At 47.4% G+C, this 17341-nt stretch overlaps 1 protein-coding gene across 3 annotated transcripts in view; it reads right to left on the bottom strand.

Annotated features, from left to right (window-relative positions):
• The window catches only part of RETSAT (retinol saturase), a 37198-nt gene extending 29483 nt beyond the window's left edge, over positions 1-7715 (bottom strand). For all 3 annotated transcript variants that reach the window (XM_084803832.1, XM_084803834.1, XM_084803833.1), the window contains exons 1-2: positions 7526-7715; positions 553-735 (exon numbers count right to left, since the gene is read on the bottom strand). In XM_084803832.1, the coding sequence (XP_084659958.1) occupies positions 553-735; positions 7526-7691 (349 nt within the window). In that variant the 5' untranslated portion in view covers positions 7692-7715. The remainder of the gene's footprint in view (positions 1-552; positions 736-7525) is intronic.
• Positions 7716-17341: the final 9626 nt, after the last annotated feature.

The raw sequence follows: 17341 nt of genomic DNA, 5'->3' as shown, positions 1-17341 counted from the left end.
AATTTTATTTATTTATTTAGTGCAGTATATTGAGATCATAAGCAAGATTTAGCCCTGGTTTCAAGTGTGCGCGTGCGCACATGCGTGTTTACAAGTCTGTGTGCACGCAGTTACAATTCTGTGTGCATGCATGTGCATTTACAAGTCTGTGTGTGTGTATGCACATTTACAAGTCTGTGTGTGCAAGTGCACAAGCATGCACAGTTACAAGTCTTTATGTGTGCATGAAGATGTGCTTACATGCACATTTACAAGTCAGTCTGTGTGCACATGCAGGCATAGTTACAAGTCTCTCCCTTTGCGTGCATGCACATTTACAAGTCCATGTGTGCGCGTGCCCATGCACGTGGAGTTACAAGTCTCTCTCTATGTGTGCATATGCATTTACAAGTCCATGTGTGCGCGTGTACAAGCATGCATGGTTACGAATCCATGCATGCGTGTACGTGCATGCATGTTTACAAGTCTCTGTGTGTGTACGTTTGCATGCATATTACAGATGTAAAATCACAACAGCTCTCTCCCACTCCCGGCCTGTTTGCGTAGCCTTACCCACGTCAAACTCAAAGCCCCTCTCGGTGAAGGTATGACAGCAGCCACCTGCCTTCCCATGCTGCTCCAGGACTAGCACCCGCTTCCCAGCTTTGGCGAGGATCACGGCTGCAGCCAGGCCCCCATAGCCACTTCCAATGACAATGGCATCCAGACTGTTGGGAACTTTCTCCTTGGAAAAGCCTGGAAGAGAGGAACAAGAAAAACACGAGCAGCTTCCATTTTCTGCTGAACCATCACGGCGATGCCCCGACCGAAGAACCAAAAGAGCCACATAATCTGGCAAGTCTAATCGCTGCCCTTTCCCACCCTCAACCTCCCTGACTCCCCCAACCTCCAATGTAACCCTGTTGCTATGATCCCTGGATGCTCCTCTTCCAATCTCCTCTTCCTGATGGTTATCCTAATTTCCCACATCACATCCAAAATTAGATTATGTGCAGGAACTCTTAGATCCACCAGAACAGATTGGATACCTAAAGCTACATTGGGGGAAGGGAGGGGTGGGGAAGATCTTGATTCTACTGGGAGCCGCAGCCAATTTTAGAACTTCTGTCCAAACTGGGAGAAAGCAAGCAAGGAAAGAAGCTTCATTTTATCAGAGAACTTTGAGGGGGAAACCAGAAGTTTATGATAGGGACTGGGGTGTGTGTGTGGATGGATGGGAGGTACGAGCCATTGGGAATTTGTTCTCCACAATGGAGTGGGAATTACAAGGGAGTCTTGCAATGCTCTTACGCAACTCCAGTTCATTTCAATTAAGTCTCCAAAGAGACCCCCCCAATGGATTGAGACCCAAGTAGCTTTGATATGGTCCTCACCGCTGGCAAATGAAAACTCTCCTGAAGGCTTTTAACACAGCCTTCTAAATAAGCTCACAAAAGTTACCAGCCTGCACATTTTTCTACCAGCCTGCTGGGGGTTTGCAGAAAAGAGATGGAGAACTGCATTTCTACACTGGGCACGAGAAAGGGACTTCCCTTCTCTAGCAGCTTGTTAGATTTCTATGCTGGGTGTGGAGGAGAGGTGAAGCACTCCATTTCTCCACTGCCAGCCTCCCTTCACTCACCTATATGGCACTCCATGCACTTGTCTGTATACAGTTCTTGGTTGCCTATGGTGATCAGGCTAGTGCTTAAATACAAGGCTGTTTTATTGGCATCCCTTTACAGCTGTCTGAATCACAAAGAGGCCATTATATGATTTTATGTGACACACTGGCTTATCATTATGTGCAGATGTGGCCAGAGCTGCTGGCTTATCCTGGTTTTACTGCAAATGACCGGCGTGCTCTCACATTGAACGAGACATGTAAGGCTTTGTATGACATCTGCACCAGGGCTCTTGGCTTGTTGCTCCCAAACGAGACAGGCTTGTAAGCCAGGAGGAAACCAGGGTTTGTTGTTGGCTGACAAAATTTGGTTTGTTTGGGAGCAACAAACCAGGTTTGGACAACATGTGAAACTTTTCATTGGTGGTTTGATTCACCTGCTCATGCGAAGGGGGAGGGAATGGGCCACGTGGCCAAGCATGCTGCCTCTCCACAGTAAACCAGGATAATCCAGCAATCCTGGTTTATGGTTATGTGTGAATGGAGAGGAAAGAAAAGACACAGTGCCACAGAGGCAGCTGTAGTAGCTAAGATAGACCAGAGGATGGGGAAAGGATTTCAGTGGTAGGTGCAGAACAGACTGGATGCTGCAGAAACAGAAGTGGCAGGACTTTGCAAACAGTGTGGATGTGGTGGAGCAGGAAGAGGAGCAGTGAAAAAGAAAAGAGAAAGCATATGCTTTGGAGACACGGGAATATCTGTTTGGACCATATGAATTCCAGAACTGCTACAGAGCACCCAAATTGTCAAAACTAGCTTGTTTGCAAGTTAATTTTGACCATTTTGGTGCTCTGTAGCAGCTATGGTTATTGTTCTTTTATCCCTGCCCCCAGTTTTTGGCACCCATGTATGTGTGGCCCATGAGGGGGAATGTTTGAGGGTCAAAGATGGCTCCCGAACCTCCCAAAGTCCCTCCCACCCCATATAAGGGAACAGGAACTGATGGAGAAAATACTTGGAGGTCACTTTTACAGAATCAGTGAGCCATTTTGAAGTGCTCTGTGCAGACAGAATGATAGGGGTGTAAGAAAGGCATTACACTACTGCTCTGGCATCTACCATGGCTCCCTGTTATCATCTTCCAAGCAAGATAAGACAATGGGTTTGACCCATAAAGCTCCTAACGGTTGGCTCTTCTCTCCTTTGCACCATTATAAGTTGAGATCAGCTGAGCACATCTTCTGAACTGTACCATCCATGTGCCACATCCAAACTCCAAGGACAGACAGAGGGGTGCCATTCTCAAGGACTGTCACACAGACCCCTTCTCCCCAGAGGTCTGTTAAAACCCAAGTACATTCTAGAAATGCTATAAAACTTTCCTGTTTGTGGGGCTGGTCTTCCACAGCCAGGAATTAATTCAATCAGTGCACAATGCACACACATTTCTTAAAAACAAAGAGAATGGCTGAGGAGCTCATAATTTTGTCACAGCTCTTGACTTGATTGGTAGACTTAAGCCCTTGGGCATCATCTGGAGCACAATGAGAACGGACAACTCTGGTAGTGCAGCATTTGGCTCTGAGATTTTATATACGCATCACTGATGTGTGTACACTGAAGTGTCCTTTACGCCTTGCCCTCTGGCTGCATTTCCATTTAATTTGGAGGGACAACAGAAAGGAAGTAGGGTGTAAAAAAAATCTGCTGCACAACAGGTCTGTTCCACAAGGCGCTGTTTAGGCACAGCTTTGTTTTACCAGGGGTTGTATGAAATACAGGGGTTTTCCTTCCCCATTTTTCTAGACAGCTGCTCAAGAACAGTGACTAGTGCACCCGTCGATAGAGAACTTTGCAGCCATCGTCATAAAGTGGCTTAATAGTCCTGGAGAATAGAGACGGTGTGACACAGCAGAGTTTGACCAGGGTTCAAAGTGTTCAGTTGAGAACAGACAAGACTCATGCCTGTTAAAAGTTCTATATAGAAGCTGTTTCAAGTCCACTTTGAAAAAAGGACAGAGCAGAAGCTCCCCACCCCCGCCCAATTTGGCAGAGGAAATATGTGCGCGTGCATTCGTTGGAATGGCTAACGTGCCAATTGTTTGCAACTTTATCTCAGTTGCCTTTGTAGCATCCCTGAGAGTAAGGTCACTATCATCCCCATTTTATACATAAGGGGCCAAGATAGCAGCTTCCTCAAGGCCACTCCAGCAAGTCTGTAAATCAGGGGCAGAGAACCTGTGGCCCTCCAGACGTTGCATGGCCAATTACAGGGGTCTAGAACCTCTACCTGTCTTGCAGAAGAGGACATTTTGGCAGGTGCAGTTTGTCATGCAAGCTACACCTGCTGAAATTCCCTCTTCTACATGGTTCTTAAAAGGTGTAGGAGGAGACCTGTCCTCTCTTGCATCTGGCCATCCTACTTTGGCTCCATGGTTGTCAGCAGTAGGGTTTTTCCAGATGGAGCACTCCTAACGCTACGAAAAGGCATTGCGCAGCTATTCTGAATTTTCTTCCTTACCTTTTCGGGAGGGATAAGAAAAAACAAGGCAGTGAGAAAACATGGGTCACAAATGGAAGACAAAGTCATCTGGATCCCTCCTACGCCCTGTTAAATTCCATGAACAGTTTCACAATAAAAGCCACATCTGGAAGCACCTGCAATAGTCTCTATACTGGGATGCACAACAGGTGGCTTGTGGGATGCATGCACCTCCCCCTGACCTTTTCTGCAACACCCACCTCCTTCTACTGCTGCCGCTGCCACTGTATTTGTCACTGCGGCCAAAAGGAGCATTTTTCCTTGAAAACAAAGTGCGTGTGCGGGAGGAATGCATGCCTCATTTAGAAGCATGAATTGTGCTCCCACAAGTGTGCGTTGTTTTGCTTGCCTTATTTTCAAGAAAAAACACTGGGTTCTTTTGCCGCTGCCACAGCAGCACCACCAAATTTCCCTGGTGGGGCAGCGGGGGCAGGGATGTCCCCCTTGGTGGCACCCTGGGGAGGGCAGGCAATGCAGTCCTCACGACCTCCAGAATTTGACTGCCCCTGCTCTATGCCATACGGATATGTATCCACCGACCGAGGGGCAAATGTCACGCCTCTCACAAAGTGGCGGGTTCTAGTCCACAAAAGATGCCGCCGCCGTAGGCTAGTGAGTCTTCAAGGTGTTGCAAGACTTTATTCCAAGCGTGTTGTAAGCTGTAACTCAGTATAAATTATGGTTTATTAATACAAGTGCAATATGGGAAGCTGTCTTAGGCCAGGCCAGACCATCTGAACCAGTATCAGTCCGTCCCCAGGATCTTAAGCACTGGTTCTCCCCATCATCTCCCTAGTGGATCCTTTTCAGCTGGAGATGCAGAGATCGACCCTGGCACCTCCTGCATGCAACATACCTGCTCCTTCTACTGCTGAGCTTCAACACCTCCCCTTGACATTTTTTGCACGCTTGCCCAAGCATAAGCCCCACTGAACACAGTGAGGCTTAGTTCAGAGTAAGCATGGAAAAAGACTGGATAGCTCAGCCTTCCTCAGCTAGGTCCCTCCTGGATGTTTAAGGCTACAGCACCTATCATCCCCAGCCATTGGCTACGCTGGTTCGGTCTGATGGGAGCTGTGGTCCTGAACATCCAGAAGGCACCTGGTTGAGGAAGGCTGGCATAGGCACAGTGCGACACAGAACTTGTGGACTCAGAAGCAAGGCTGACTGAGGTCAAGGTGACTTACTCGTGCTGGCCCTTGAGTTACAGGATAGCACAGTGGAGGCCCCTTCATGGATCACTGCCTTGTTGTGGCGAAGGGGCTTGCATAACTCAGTGAAGCCATAAGCTATGCCGTGCAGGGCCACCTGCACGGACAGGTCATGGCAGAGAGTTCTGACAAAATGTGGTCCACTGGAGAAGGCAATGGCAACCCACTCCAGTATTCTTGCCAAGAAAACCCCATGGAACGTATCACAAGGCTAAAAGATATGACGCCGGAAGATGAGAAGCTGAGGTTGATAGGTTCTATGAAGACCTACAACATCTTCTAGAACTAACACCAAAAAAAGATGTCCTCTTCATCATAGGGGATTGGAATGCTAAAGTAGGAAGTCAAGAAATCACCGGGATAACAGGCAAGCATGGCCTTGGTGTACAAAATGAAGCAGGACACAAGCTAATAGAGTTTTGCCAAGAGAACATGCTGATCATAGCAAACACTCTTTTCCAACAGCACAAGAGACGACTCTACACATGGACATCACCAGATGGTCAATATCGAAATCAGATTGATTATGTCCTTTGCAGCCAAAGATGGAGAAGCTCTATACAGTCAGTAAAAACAAGACCTGGAGCTGACTGTGGCTCATATCATGAGCTTCTCGTTGCAAAATTTCAGCTTAAATTGAAGAACGTAGGGAAAACCACTAAACCATTCAGGTATGACCTAAATCATATCCCTTATGAATATACCGTGGAGGTGAGGAATAGATTTCAGGGATTAGACCTGATAGACAGAGTGCCTGAGGAACTATGGACGGAGGTCCGTAACATTGTTCAGGAGGCAGCAACTCAATCCATCCCAAAGAAAAAGAAATGCAAGAAAGCCAAGTGGCTGTCTGATGAGGCTTTACAAGTAGCTGAAGAAAGAAGGGAAGCGAAAAGCAAGGGAGAAAGGGGAAGATATATCCAACTGAATGCAGAGTTCCAGAGAATAGCAAGGAGAGACAAGAAGGCCTTCTTAAATGAACAATGCAAAGAAATCGAGGAAAACAACAGAATGGGAAAGACTAGAGATCTCTTCAAGAAAATTGGAGATCTCAAGGGAACGTTTTGTGCAAAGACAGGCATGATAAAGGACAAAGGAGGCAGGGACCTAACAGAAGCAGATGAGATTAAGAAGAGGTGGAAAGAATACACAGAAGAACTCTACAGGAAAGATCTGAATGTCCCTGATAGCCATGATAGTGCGGTCACTGAACTTGAGCCGGACATCCTAGAGAGTTAAGTCAAGTGGGCCTTAGGAAGCATTACTAACAACAAAGCTAGCGGAGATGACAGTATTCCAGCTGAGCTATTTAAAATCCTAAAACATGATGCTGTTAAAGTGCTGCATTCAATATGCCAACAAATCTGGAACACTCAACAGTGGCCACAAGACTGGAAAAGGTCAGTTTACATTCCAATTCCAAAGAAGGGCAACGCCAAAGAGTGTTCAAACTACCGTACAATTGTTCTCATTTCACATGCCAGCAAGGTTATGCTCCATATCCTACAAGCTAGGCTTCAGCAGTATGCGAACCGAGAACTGCCAGAAGTACAAGCTGCAAGGAGGTCAAATCAGTCCATCCTAAAGGAAATCAACCCTGACTGCTCATTGGAAGGACAGATACTGAAACTGAAGCTCAAATATTTTGGCCACCTAATGCGAAGAGAAAACTCTCTGGAAAAGACCCTGATGCTGGGAAAGACTGAAGGCAAAAGGAGAAGGGGACGGCAGAGGATGAGATGGCTAGATAGCATCACCGATGCAATGAATATGAACTTGAGCACACTCCGGGAGAGAGCGCAGGACAGGAAGACCTGGCGTGCTATGGTCCATGGGGTCACGAAGAGTCGGACACGACTGAACGACAGAACAACAACAGTGGAGGCAGGTGGCTCCGATTTCGGTGGAGCCCCCGCAACGGCTTCAGCACCTCCGATAGCTCCTTTAGAGGTCTGGCTGGTTCTGGCTGACACCCAGGATGGAATCACAACCAAATCAGCGCCACCAGCCCCCACCGGCTTCAAGTTATGGGGCTGCAGCGATCCGTCATCGGGAAAAGGGAGCCCTCCGCCCATACCAACCCCTCCGCGGACGGGCATCAGCCCTCCCCACGTGGCCCGATATCCCCGAGCCTTTCCGCGGCGCCTTCGCTCCAACGCCGGGGTCTACCTTGCTTCAGGACCCTTTTCCGCGCATCCTTCTCCGTCACCGGAGGCGCGGGCGGCCGCCGGGCGTCCAGCCGGAAGGGATTCCGAGCGCCTCTCCGAGCGCCGAAGCGCGCCCAGAAGCCGGCGGCGAGCAGCGCCGCGCAGAGGAGCAGCCAGGCCCCCCACATGGCCGCACACCGGCCAAGCGCGGCGGGAGAGACGGGGAGCGGGCAGGCGCCTAGAGACGCTCCGGCGCCTCCTCCTCCTCGTAGGCTGGCTCCTGAGCGCTCCTGCCCCTTAAAGACGCAGGCCAGGACTTCACTTTCTGCTGTAGCTTGCAACTAGGGACTTTGCCATCCATCCATCCATCCATCCAATAATAATACAACAACAACAGCTTGTCTTCACCTGCAGTCTTTCAAAAGATTGAAGATTTCTGAGAGTCACTGTGGTGTAGTGGTTAGAGCTGTAAATGACGACTGGGGAGACCTGGGTTCAAGCCCAGCCCCCCTCCCCCTTGAAGCTCACTGGGTGACTTTGGGCCAGTCATTTGACTCTCAGCGCTGAAGAATTGATGCCTTCGAACTGTGGTGCTGGAGAAGACTCTTACGAGTCCCCTGGACTGCAAGGAGGTCCAATCAGTCCATCCTAAAGGAAGTCAACTCTGAGTGCTCACTGGAAGGACAGATGCTGAAGCTGAAGCTGAAATATTTTGGCCACCTAATGTGAAGAGAAAACTCCCTGGAAAAGACCCTGATGCTGGGAAAGACTGAAGGCAAAAGGAGAAGGGGACGGCAGAGGATGAGATGGCTGGATAGCATCACCGATGCAATGAATATGGACTTGAGCACGCTCCGGGAGAGAGCGCAGGACAGGAAGGCCTGGCGTGCTGTGGTCCACGGGCTCACGAAGAGTCGGACACGACTGAACGACTGAACAACAACAACAACAATGCGAAGAGAAAACTCTCTGGAAAAGACCCTGATGCTGGGAAAGACTGAAGGCAAAAGGAGAAGGGGACGGCAGAGGATGAGATGGCTAGATAGCATCACTGATGCAATGAATATGGACTTGAGCACGCTCCGGGAGAGAGCGCAGGACAGGAAGGCCTGGCGTGCTGTGGTCCACGGGCTCACGAAGAGTCAGATACGATTGAACAACAACTAACCTAGCTCACAGGGCTGTTGCGAGGACGAATGGAGATGAAGAGGGGGATCATTTGGCAGGAGGAAAATATAAGAAATACATTAATAAATGTCACTCTGCTGCCCACACACTTTTATGCGATTCTTCTTCACAGCTTTAAGGGCTAGGAACTTAGATTCTCAGGGTTGGGGGCTCACAGAGTTGAAACATAGGGGCTTTTTGATTAGCAGGGACGATGATGTCATCTGCCCCCCCCCCCATCCTCAGAATTCCCTTTTCCCCTTGAGCTAAGGAACGTAGGAATATAGGAAGCTGCCTCCTACTGAGCCAGACCATCGGTCCATCTAGCCCAGTATTGTCAACACTGACTGGCAGCAGTTCTCCAGGGTTTCAGGCAGGAGCTTTTCCTAGTCCTACCTAGAGATATCCGGGATCAAACCTGAGACCTTCTGCATACAAAGCACGTGCTCTGTCACAATGAGCCACAGCCCCTTAGCTGCAATCCTCACAATAGCTGAGTGAGGGGATTGATTTTCTAAGCAACGATATATTGTGGGCTGTCCCATGCCCACATACACACGCACACACATACACCGCCCCCCCCCCCCAGTGCAGCTACCTGCATTTTTGGACTTTCCTTGGGGATGCATCTATGGGGATATCTGTCATGATGAGCACATGCACCTCAGAATTTACTGCTACACTGCTGGGTATAATGTGATCTGAATGCGTGGCTCCCACAGAAGTGTTCCAGCTACCACAGTCTGTATCAGTTGCCATTTCTGAGCCATCTTTAAGGGCAGCCTGACAGCGCATTTCAGTGACCTAGCTTGGAGGTGACCAAAGCATGTGGCACCGAGGCTTTCTTCACACAGAGCCTTTATCCTGCGATTGAGATTGCTCCTTCACGGAAGTTTACGGGTTCGTTACATGACGCCGTGAACCTCCAAGGCATCTCCTGCACTAAATGCCCTTTTAAATAGATTGCAGATAATGAGCTATCAAATTACCCTGTTGTGTTCCGCAAAGAGGAAAAGCAGCAAGAAGTGGAGCGAGATCAACAAAAGATATGGAAGACTCAGATATGGGCAGAAGGAGGGGGAAAGAGGAGGGAGAAAAGGAAGCGGGTGAAAAAGAGAGTCGTCGTGATCCTGCATTTAAAACGGAAGCAGAAAGCCCAATTTTAAGTGCAGCGTTTTAGGCCGGTGTAGAGATGCCCTGAGTCGAGGCTGCTTTCTCTAGGCAGAGTTGTTGAAAAAAGCATCCGTAGCCCCTGATAACTCAAAGGGTTATGGAGGTAATGCTGTGTCTCCTCTGGATAGTGCTGAATCCAGAACTCCTGGGCTGTGTACATAACTCTTCAGGGAGAGTGCAACCCCATCCAGAACCAGGTGAAACCTCCATGCAGATCAGCAGGTTTCTCAACCCACTGTACTTCCATCTTATCTGGATTAAGCTTCAGCTTGTTTGCCCTCATTCACCTTAGAACAACCTCCAGGCACACCTGTTCAAGCTCTGAGATCTTAGTTCTCTGCCTATTCACAGGTTGGCTGAGAAATGTTATTAAGATGAGCTTAGGAAAGGAGCTCTGGTTCAAAGCAGGGGTGAGGGTGTTGGAAGGACTTGGGCCCTGAGTCACTTAACCTGGACTTAAAGCGTTAATATGTACCTGACTGGTATTGCCTTTTTCCTTGTCTCCTCCCCCTCTTCCTCCTGCAAGGGATGCTGACCATGTGGCTGACCTCAGCCAACTTACCTCGGAGATGTAAGCCTGTTATGTCTCAAGTAAAGTCTGTTCTTAACCTACCACTCAAGTGTGTTTTGTCTGCATCCATGGCTACCGGCGGGGCTCTGATTTGGACTTCAGAGGGAACCCTCCCTCTTTTCTAGGGAGACCGAAGGGAAAAGTACCCCAAAGGAGCTGGAAAGAACCAGTGTCTCTCAAGAGCCACCTATAAATGTTCAGTTTAACATTTTCTTCTTCTTCTTTGCAATAATTGTAGGTAGGCGTTTAAGTCTGTTAAAGTTACAGTGAATGTTACAAAAATGTCTTATTTTTAAGGATAAAGTAAGGATGTAAACTCATGGGGGTGGGGTGTTGGGCCAATGGGTGCGTTTGGCAATCTGGGACACTTTCCTGGGCACCATCACAAAATGGCTACCATGGGAGGTGTCGCTAGTCATAATGGACAAGTAAATTGCCCAAAAGACTGAGTACAAGGCAAGAGATGGGCTCTGAGTCCCAACACACAAAACAACTTCTTTTAACCTACAGGAATCTATTTCACAGAAGGCAAACTCCTGTTGTCTCTACCCACTCCTCTCTCTGCCAGCCAATTCATTCTCCCCTAACTCTCTCACCCCAGATCACACTCACACTCTGTCACCCTGGCCCATCACCCATACATTCATGCGCTCACGTGCACACTCACGCACCATCACCATCTACCCAGCATGCATACATGTGTGCACACACACACACCTCCCTTTTACTCCCTGGGGTTGGAGCAGAGATAAACATGCCAGCTCTGCCCCCAGTCACCGTTCTTACCGCGAGCAACTCTCTACAGTGGGAAGCCTCCTTTATCCCTGGAGACTGTCTGCACCATTTAGAAACCTGATTTTCCAGGGTTCTATAGCCCTCTTCATCAGTGGTGTAGCGGAGCCAGGGCTCGCAGGGACACAGTGCCAGCACGTTTTTATTACCAGGGGATGCTGAGGTCATCTGCCAGCCCTTTCAGAATTCCCTGTTCCCTCTGAGTTTACCTGCAACCCCCAGAGTAGCTGTGGGCAAATGATATTTCCCAGCAACCGTATATTGTTCCTTGTTGTCATGTAAAGTATTTTGGGATGGCTTGGTCTTGAATAGGCAATTAAGACCAATTAACTTCACAAAAGATCTGCTCCTGGCAGATGAAAACTCCTAGGCCTGGATTGTTGATATGGATCGGCACAGCTGCCTGCCTTGGGGGCGTGGCTGTGGGGACTGTCATGATGAGCTCCTGCATTTCGAAACTGACCACTCTTCATGCGTTCTCCCAAATGCGTGAGGGCTGAATTTGGGGATGTGTCCACACGCGCTGGCCCTGCGTCCAGTGTCCTGATGTGTGCCAACTCCACCCCTCCTGTCTGAAGGTCTGAATGGGGATTCTCCCCACAAGTGGAAACCCTGCATTAGCAGGGCTCCACAGAATCTCCCTGCAGAATGTTGCACTGAATGCTCAAAGGCCAGGAGTGGAGGCGGTGGAGCTGGTGCACGGAGGGACATCTGGCCTGCCGGATACATTTGCGCCCTCGCGTATTTAGTGTAGTCCTTTTTGCTATTGCCTCTATAGGACTGTGCTCTAGACCTCTTTCGTATCATAAAACGAGATGGTAGAAATGATCCAAGTAGTTTCTTTTAATATGCTCAAGACAAGCAGGTAGGCCTATTTCATATATTTGCCGTGTGTGACAGCTTTGCCAGCAAGAACTACTGCATGGAACCTTGTATTGGGCCAGTTTCCACAGGGGTGGGAAACCAGTGGCTGTCCAGACGTCGTTGGACTTCAGCTCCCACCTGCCACTGCCAGCACAGCCAGTGGTTGAGAATGATGGGAGTTGTAGTCCAGAAACATCTGAAGACCCCCACGTTCCCCACTCATGGTTTACCAGTTGCCTTTTAGTGTAGCCTGCTGTCATACAGATGCTTCATGAGAACAATTGTACCAATGGTTCAGAATTACTGTTTAATTCAGAAAGAGAGACAGTGGTGTGTGGGTGGGAATTGCTATCATGGATACACTTCATTTGGGTGTTGGCTTGCTTTGTGACTCAGAATGAAGTGTTCTGCGTGGAGTTTGAGTGCTGATCGTGCATTCACTTATTGTCCTGCGGCTGGACCTGTTAACACTATGTGCTTTCTCTTGCTTTCTGCTTGTAACTCAGTTGGAATTTGGAGTGTGTTACCATCCTATGAACACTCATTTGTAAAGGAAATCTCATTGGGCTGTATCCAGTGCTGAGCATCTGGGAACAGAATGGAAACCACTGGCAGAACGGACTTCTCCTCCTCCCCACGTGTCCTGCAAATCAGTTCCAGAGGGTTGGGGGCTCCTCCAGAGCAGATCTGGGGGGTGCACAGCGGGGCAGGGGGAGTGGAGCAAGGGGAAGTCCTGTTGTGCAAGCGGACATCCGTTAGCACCATGTTGGATTTAACCCATTGAAATCAATGGCACGTCTGATTAGACAACATGGATAGCAGCAGGCTGTCCATGTTCTCATGGGTAAATATAGCAAAAACCTGGACGTGTGTGTGTGTGTGGGGTAAGCTCATAGTATATACTGTAGCTTATGTCAAATATTGCTCTCTGGCCCCATCTCAGGTTTTGGGGGCCTATATTTTCAGCGCTATGAGAAGAGGAGGCAGGCAGCATAGCAGCATGGATTACTTTCTAATGCTCCCAAATAAAATGCTTCTTTAAAGTAATTCTGTGTATGCTCAGGGGTGTGATGTATCTTGACTTGGAGGTGGGCGCTTTCTGCTTTGTCTCAGGCAGCAAAATGTCTTGGGTGAGCCCTCTTGAACTGATGTCAAACAACAGCAACTTAAACAGCAACTTAAACTTACATACTAATTTTGATTAGCGACTTGGAACACCCAATGCCAATTTCGGCTGGTGTGACAACTACATCTGTTCTTGGGTAGGGATAGTGTAGCCACACTGTGGTTCATGTACTGGTAACCTCATGACTAGATTACTGTAACGCACTGTACATGGGGCTGCCGCTGAGCCTGGTTTAGAAACTGCAGCTTGTGCAGAATGCAGCAGCTAGGGTGCTCAGTGGGGCACCCAGCCATGTACACATTACACTTGCCTATTAGCTACCAGGGCACTGTGCAAGGTTGTTGGTGACTTACAAAGCCTTCAATAACTCAGGATCAGGGTACCTAGCAGATGGTCTCCCCCTATCTACACCCAGCCAACCTTTAAGATCTCAGAGGAGACCTTGCTGTCTATTCTGTAACCAAGAGAATGTCACCGTGTAACATCTTGAAAGTGTGATTCTCAAAAGAGTGACACCCACCTTCTGGGACACCTTTCCTCCATTTGGGAGGCAAAAAATGTGGTGTGTTTTAAACAGCACCTGAAAAGTACTTTGTGCAAGCTTCCCCTGGCTTATAACTGATCATCATACCTCTCCTTTTTATTTTTATATTTATTTATTTATCTTCATTATTGCAGTTGTAACAGCTTATTAACAGTGTATTTTAACATAAGCAATCCCCCAGTGTATTTCGACAGTGATTTAAAAAATATTTTTTTTATGTATGTAAACCTCTTTTATTATGTTTAGTGGGATACAAGTATTATTGATGCATATAGAATAAACACATTTCACTATTGAACTCAAAACACAGCTGCAGTCACCATTACATTTTTACCATCTGTGCACTTCAGATGGTTTACACCCTAAAATGTAACATGTGAATGTGACACACATCTTTCCCAGGCATTTGACAGCATGTGATGAGTTTTAATTGACCCTGGATTTGTTTTATAATTTGGTTGATTGTTCAAAGTTGTTTCTAGATATATGTTGTCTCTGTGAATGCTTTCTGTTTTTATGTTTTTAAATTTTGCATATTGTATTTATAATGTTTCTAATCTTTGTAAACAGCCCATAGAGCTTCGGCTATGGGGTGGCATAGAAATGTAATAAATAATAATAATTCATAGGTACACTCGCCAAGGACCCCACAATTGGCTGAAGCTCCTTGAAGAATGTATAGCTAGGGCCTGCTAAGCCTAGAACAAACCCCCCCCCCCCAGTGTAATATACAAAATGTTCCTCTCTAGAAGATGTTCTGTGGGACTTTCTTCTGAATAAACATGAATAGGATGTAGTTGAATATATTTTGTTGCAAGCAAATGCAAGGTTTGCCTCTATTTAGTATCCCTAGGCTGTTGCAGTAAAGAGCATGTGCAGTTTGGACTATGGTTGAACTTGGATGCCTGTTGAAGGCCAATCCCTGTGACATCAATGGTGAAAAGCAGTACATACCCCACGCACTAGAAGCAGCATCCAATGGAGGCTCTCCTCTATCAGTGTTAAAAGGATCCACTTTTTCAATGGCAAAAGTGTTATGTCAATTCCTTCTGTAGCCATTTGGAGGCAATCCTGACGTACAGATTACATAGGTAGACATTGCAAACTTGTTGCCTTTTGGAACTTTTTTTGCAAGGGACATGAACAGCCTTCCTCCTGCACAATAAATACTAACTCCTTTTCTTGGCTAGGGTGGGATTTGTCTGATCCTATGCACATTTACTCAGAACTAAGTTATTTCAAGTTCAGTGAGACTCGCTTCCTAGAAAATATATTTAGGACCGTAACTTTACGGCCTGATCCTGTGCAGAATTTAGGGACACCTAATCCCTTTAAAAGGTTTATTAATGATTGACCTATGAATTAATGGCTTCATTGATTATTTTATTTATTACATACATGCAAGATGCAATAATTTTGTAATACAAGTATGTAATAATTAATCCAATAAAAGGCCCATTAATTACATTTATACTCCACCTTTGCTCCAAGGAGTTTAAGGATCTCTTCCCCTCCCCACCTACACATCTTTACAACAACCCTGTGATGTAGGTGTTAGGCTGAGAAGTAGTGACTGGATCAAGGCCACCTGTGAGTTTCTTGACTGAGTGGTGATTTCAACCTAGGCTTCCTCAGTTTGTACTCCAGCTCTTTATCTGCTACATCACACTAGCTTTTAATTTTGCAATGCACATACCTGTCTGAAAAACCTATATAAAGCTTCAAAAACAAATGGACCCGTATGGAGGTTCTGATAGGAAAGGGCAGCTTAGCATGGTTCTGTCGGTTGGTCTGTTTGTCAAACATTTTAATATGTCTTTGGGGGCACACTGCCCTCACAAGGCAGCTTACAATATTACAAAAAGATGAAAATACAATTGTGGAACAGGCAGTGATGTCTGCCTGATGCCAAATTAAAACTTTCCTCTACTCCCAGAAATTTGATGGGGCTTTTAAATTTAAATTTACTTGTTTTATTGGGTCTGGTATTTTATTGTTAATTCTTTTTAGCTGTTTTAAACTTTTGTATCTTTTAGGGCACAATCCTATGGGGATAGGCGGACACCTCTGAACTCGGAGGAAACTGCCTGTTCAATGCGGGGCAGGAGAAGCATGGAGGGGATCGTTCCTTCTGTGCGTCTCCTGCCCTGCATTTGCAGCTAGACAGCCGATTTCAACCTAGGCTTCCCCAGTTGTACTCCAGCTCCTTATCTGCTACATCACACTAGCTTTTAATTTTGCAATGCACATACCTGTTGATTTTGGCTGTCTAGCCATGGGAAGGCAGAGCGGGGGAGGAGGCTGCCGGACGACACACAGGATGTGTCGTACCAGCATTCCCTCCTCCCCTGCCCCGGAATGCCCCCCAGAACGCCCTGTTTTGGCCACTCCGCACTCCTAGCGTGGAGCACAGGGCCATTCTGCACTGCCTGTGAGGCAGCGGGGAAGGGGGGGAAGGTTAATAATAATACAACACACAGCAGTAGCAGCAGCAACTAATGATTTTTAAGCACCAAATACAGACCCGGAAAAATGTGTTCTCATCACTTTTCTTTTTTTAACAGCCAGCAGTGATGAGGCCATGTGTATCTCCCTAGGGAGGGAGTTCTAAAGGTGCTGAGCCACCACAAAGAAGGCCCTGTCTGTAGTATCTACCAGTCTAATGGCTCTTGCTGATGGACCAGAGAGTTGAGCCTCTGATGCTGATTTTAATGCTTGGGCAAGCTCATACAGGTGTAACGCTCTGGAGTAAATTGATCATGCAGCATTTTATTTTTATTTTTTTGCACAAGGCCTTGCCTCCTCCTCTGGAAGCACTGTTCCCTAAAGATAAAGCCATAAGAAACACACTGCAGGATCAGACCAAAGGTCCAGCATCCTAGTGGCCAGGCAGATGCTTTAGGGACATCTACAGCAGGACATGAAGATAAGAGCCTCTTCTCCTCTGCTGTTTTCCCACCAGCAGCAACGGATACTGGGAGCTGCACTGCCTCTGGACCTTTTCTGTTTAGTTAGCGTGACTAAGAGCCATTGATAGTCCTGTCCTCCGTAAATGAATTTAGGGAGCAATTCTATGCCTGCTAGAGAGCATCCGCGGGGGTGGGGAGCATAGGATACTTTGGATTCCTGGATCTGAGGTCTGTGCTTCGCCCCCACCCCCTTGCAGCCAGTGTGGAAAGAATCATGCTGGCTGCCTCTCCGAGGTCGAGAACTCAACCTTGGAGAGGGGATAAGGGGGCATGTTGGTGGGCAGCGAGGGGAGGGGACTGGAGAGACCAGGATACAAGGTATCCTGAGGCCCCTCCAGCCTCCTGCCCCCCCCCAAAAGGCCCCAGCTAGATAGCCTGAAAAGCCCATCTAGTGAAAACGCAGAGAGGTAGGAGTGGCAGAGGCGACAATCATCTCTGGCACTCCTCTTGCTTTGCACTGGATGCTTGTAAGCCTTTGAGTTAAAGTGTTTGGGAAATAATAAAAAGGAAAACACTTTCCACATGCTCAGAGGCATGTTAATACAATTCTTGATTCTAATTATTATGAATAACAATAATAATACGTTTCTAATAGTAGAAGTAATGCACAATGAAAGGAAAATACTTTCCAT

The sequence above is a fragment of the Heloderma suspectum genome, chromosome 6 (genome assembly GCF_057233095.1).
Source record: "Heloderma suspectum isolate Gila_16-S chromosome 6, 16-S_ref, whole genome shotgun sequence".
In the NCBI taxonomy this organism is placed as follows: Eukaryota; Metazoa; Chordata; class Lepidosauria; order Squamata; family Helodermatidae; genus Heloderma; species Heloderma suspectum.
The sequence above is the reverse complement of the archived record's forward strand: the minus strand, read 5'-3'. Positions and strand labels throughout refer to the sequence as shown.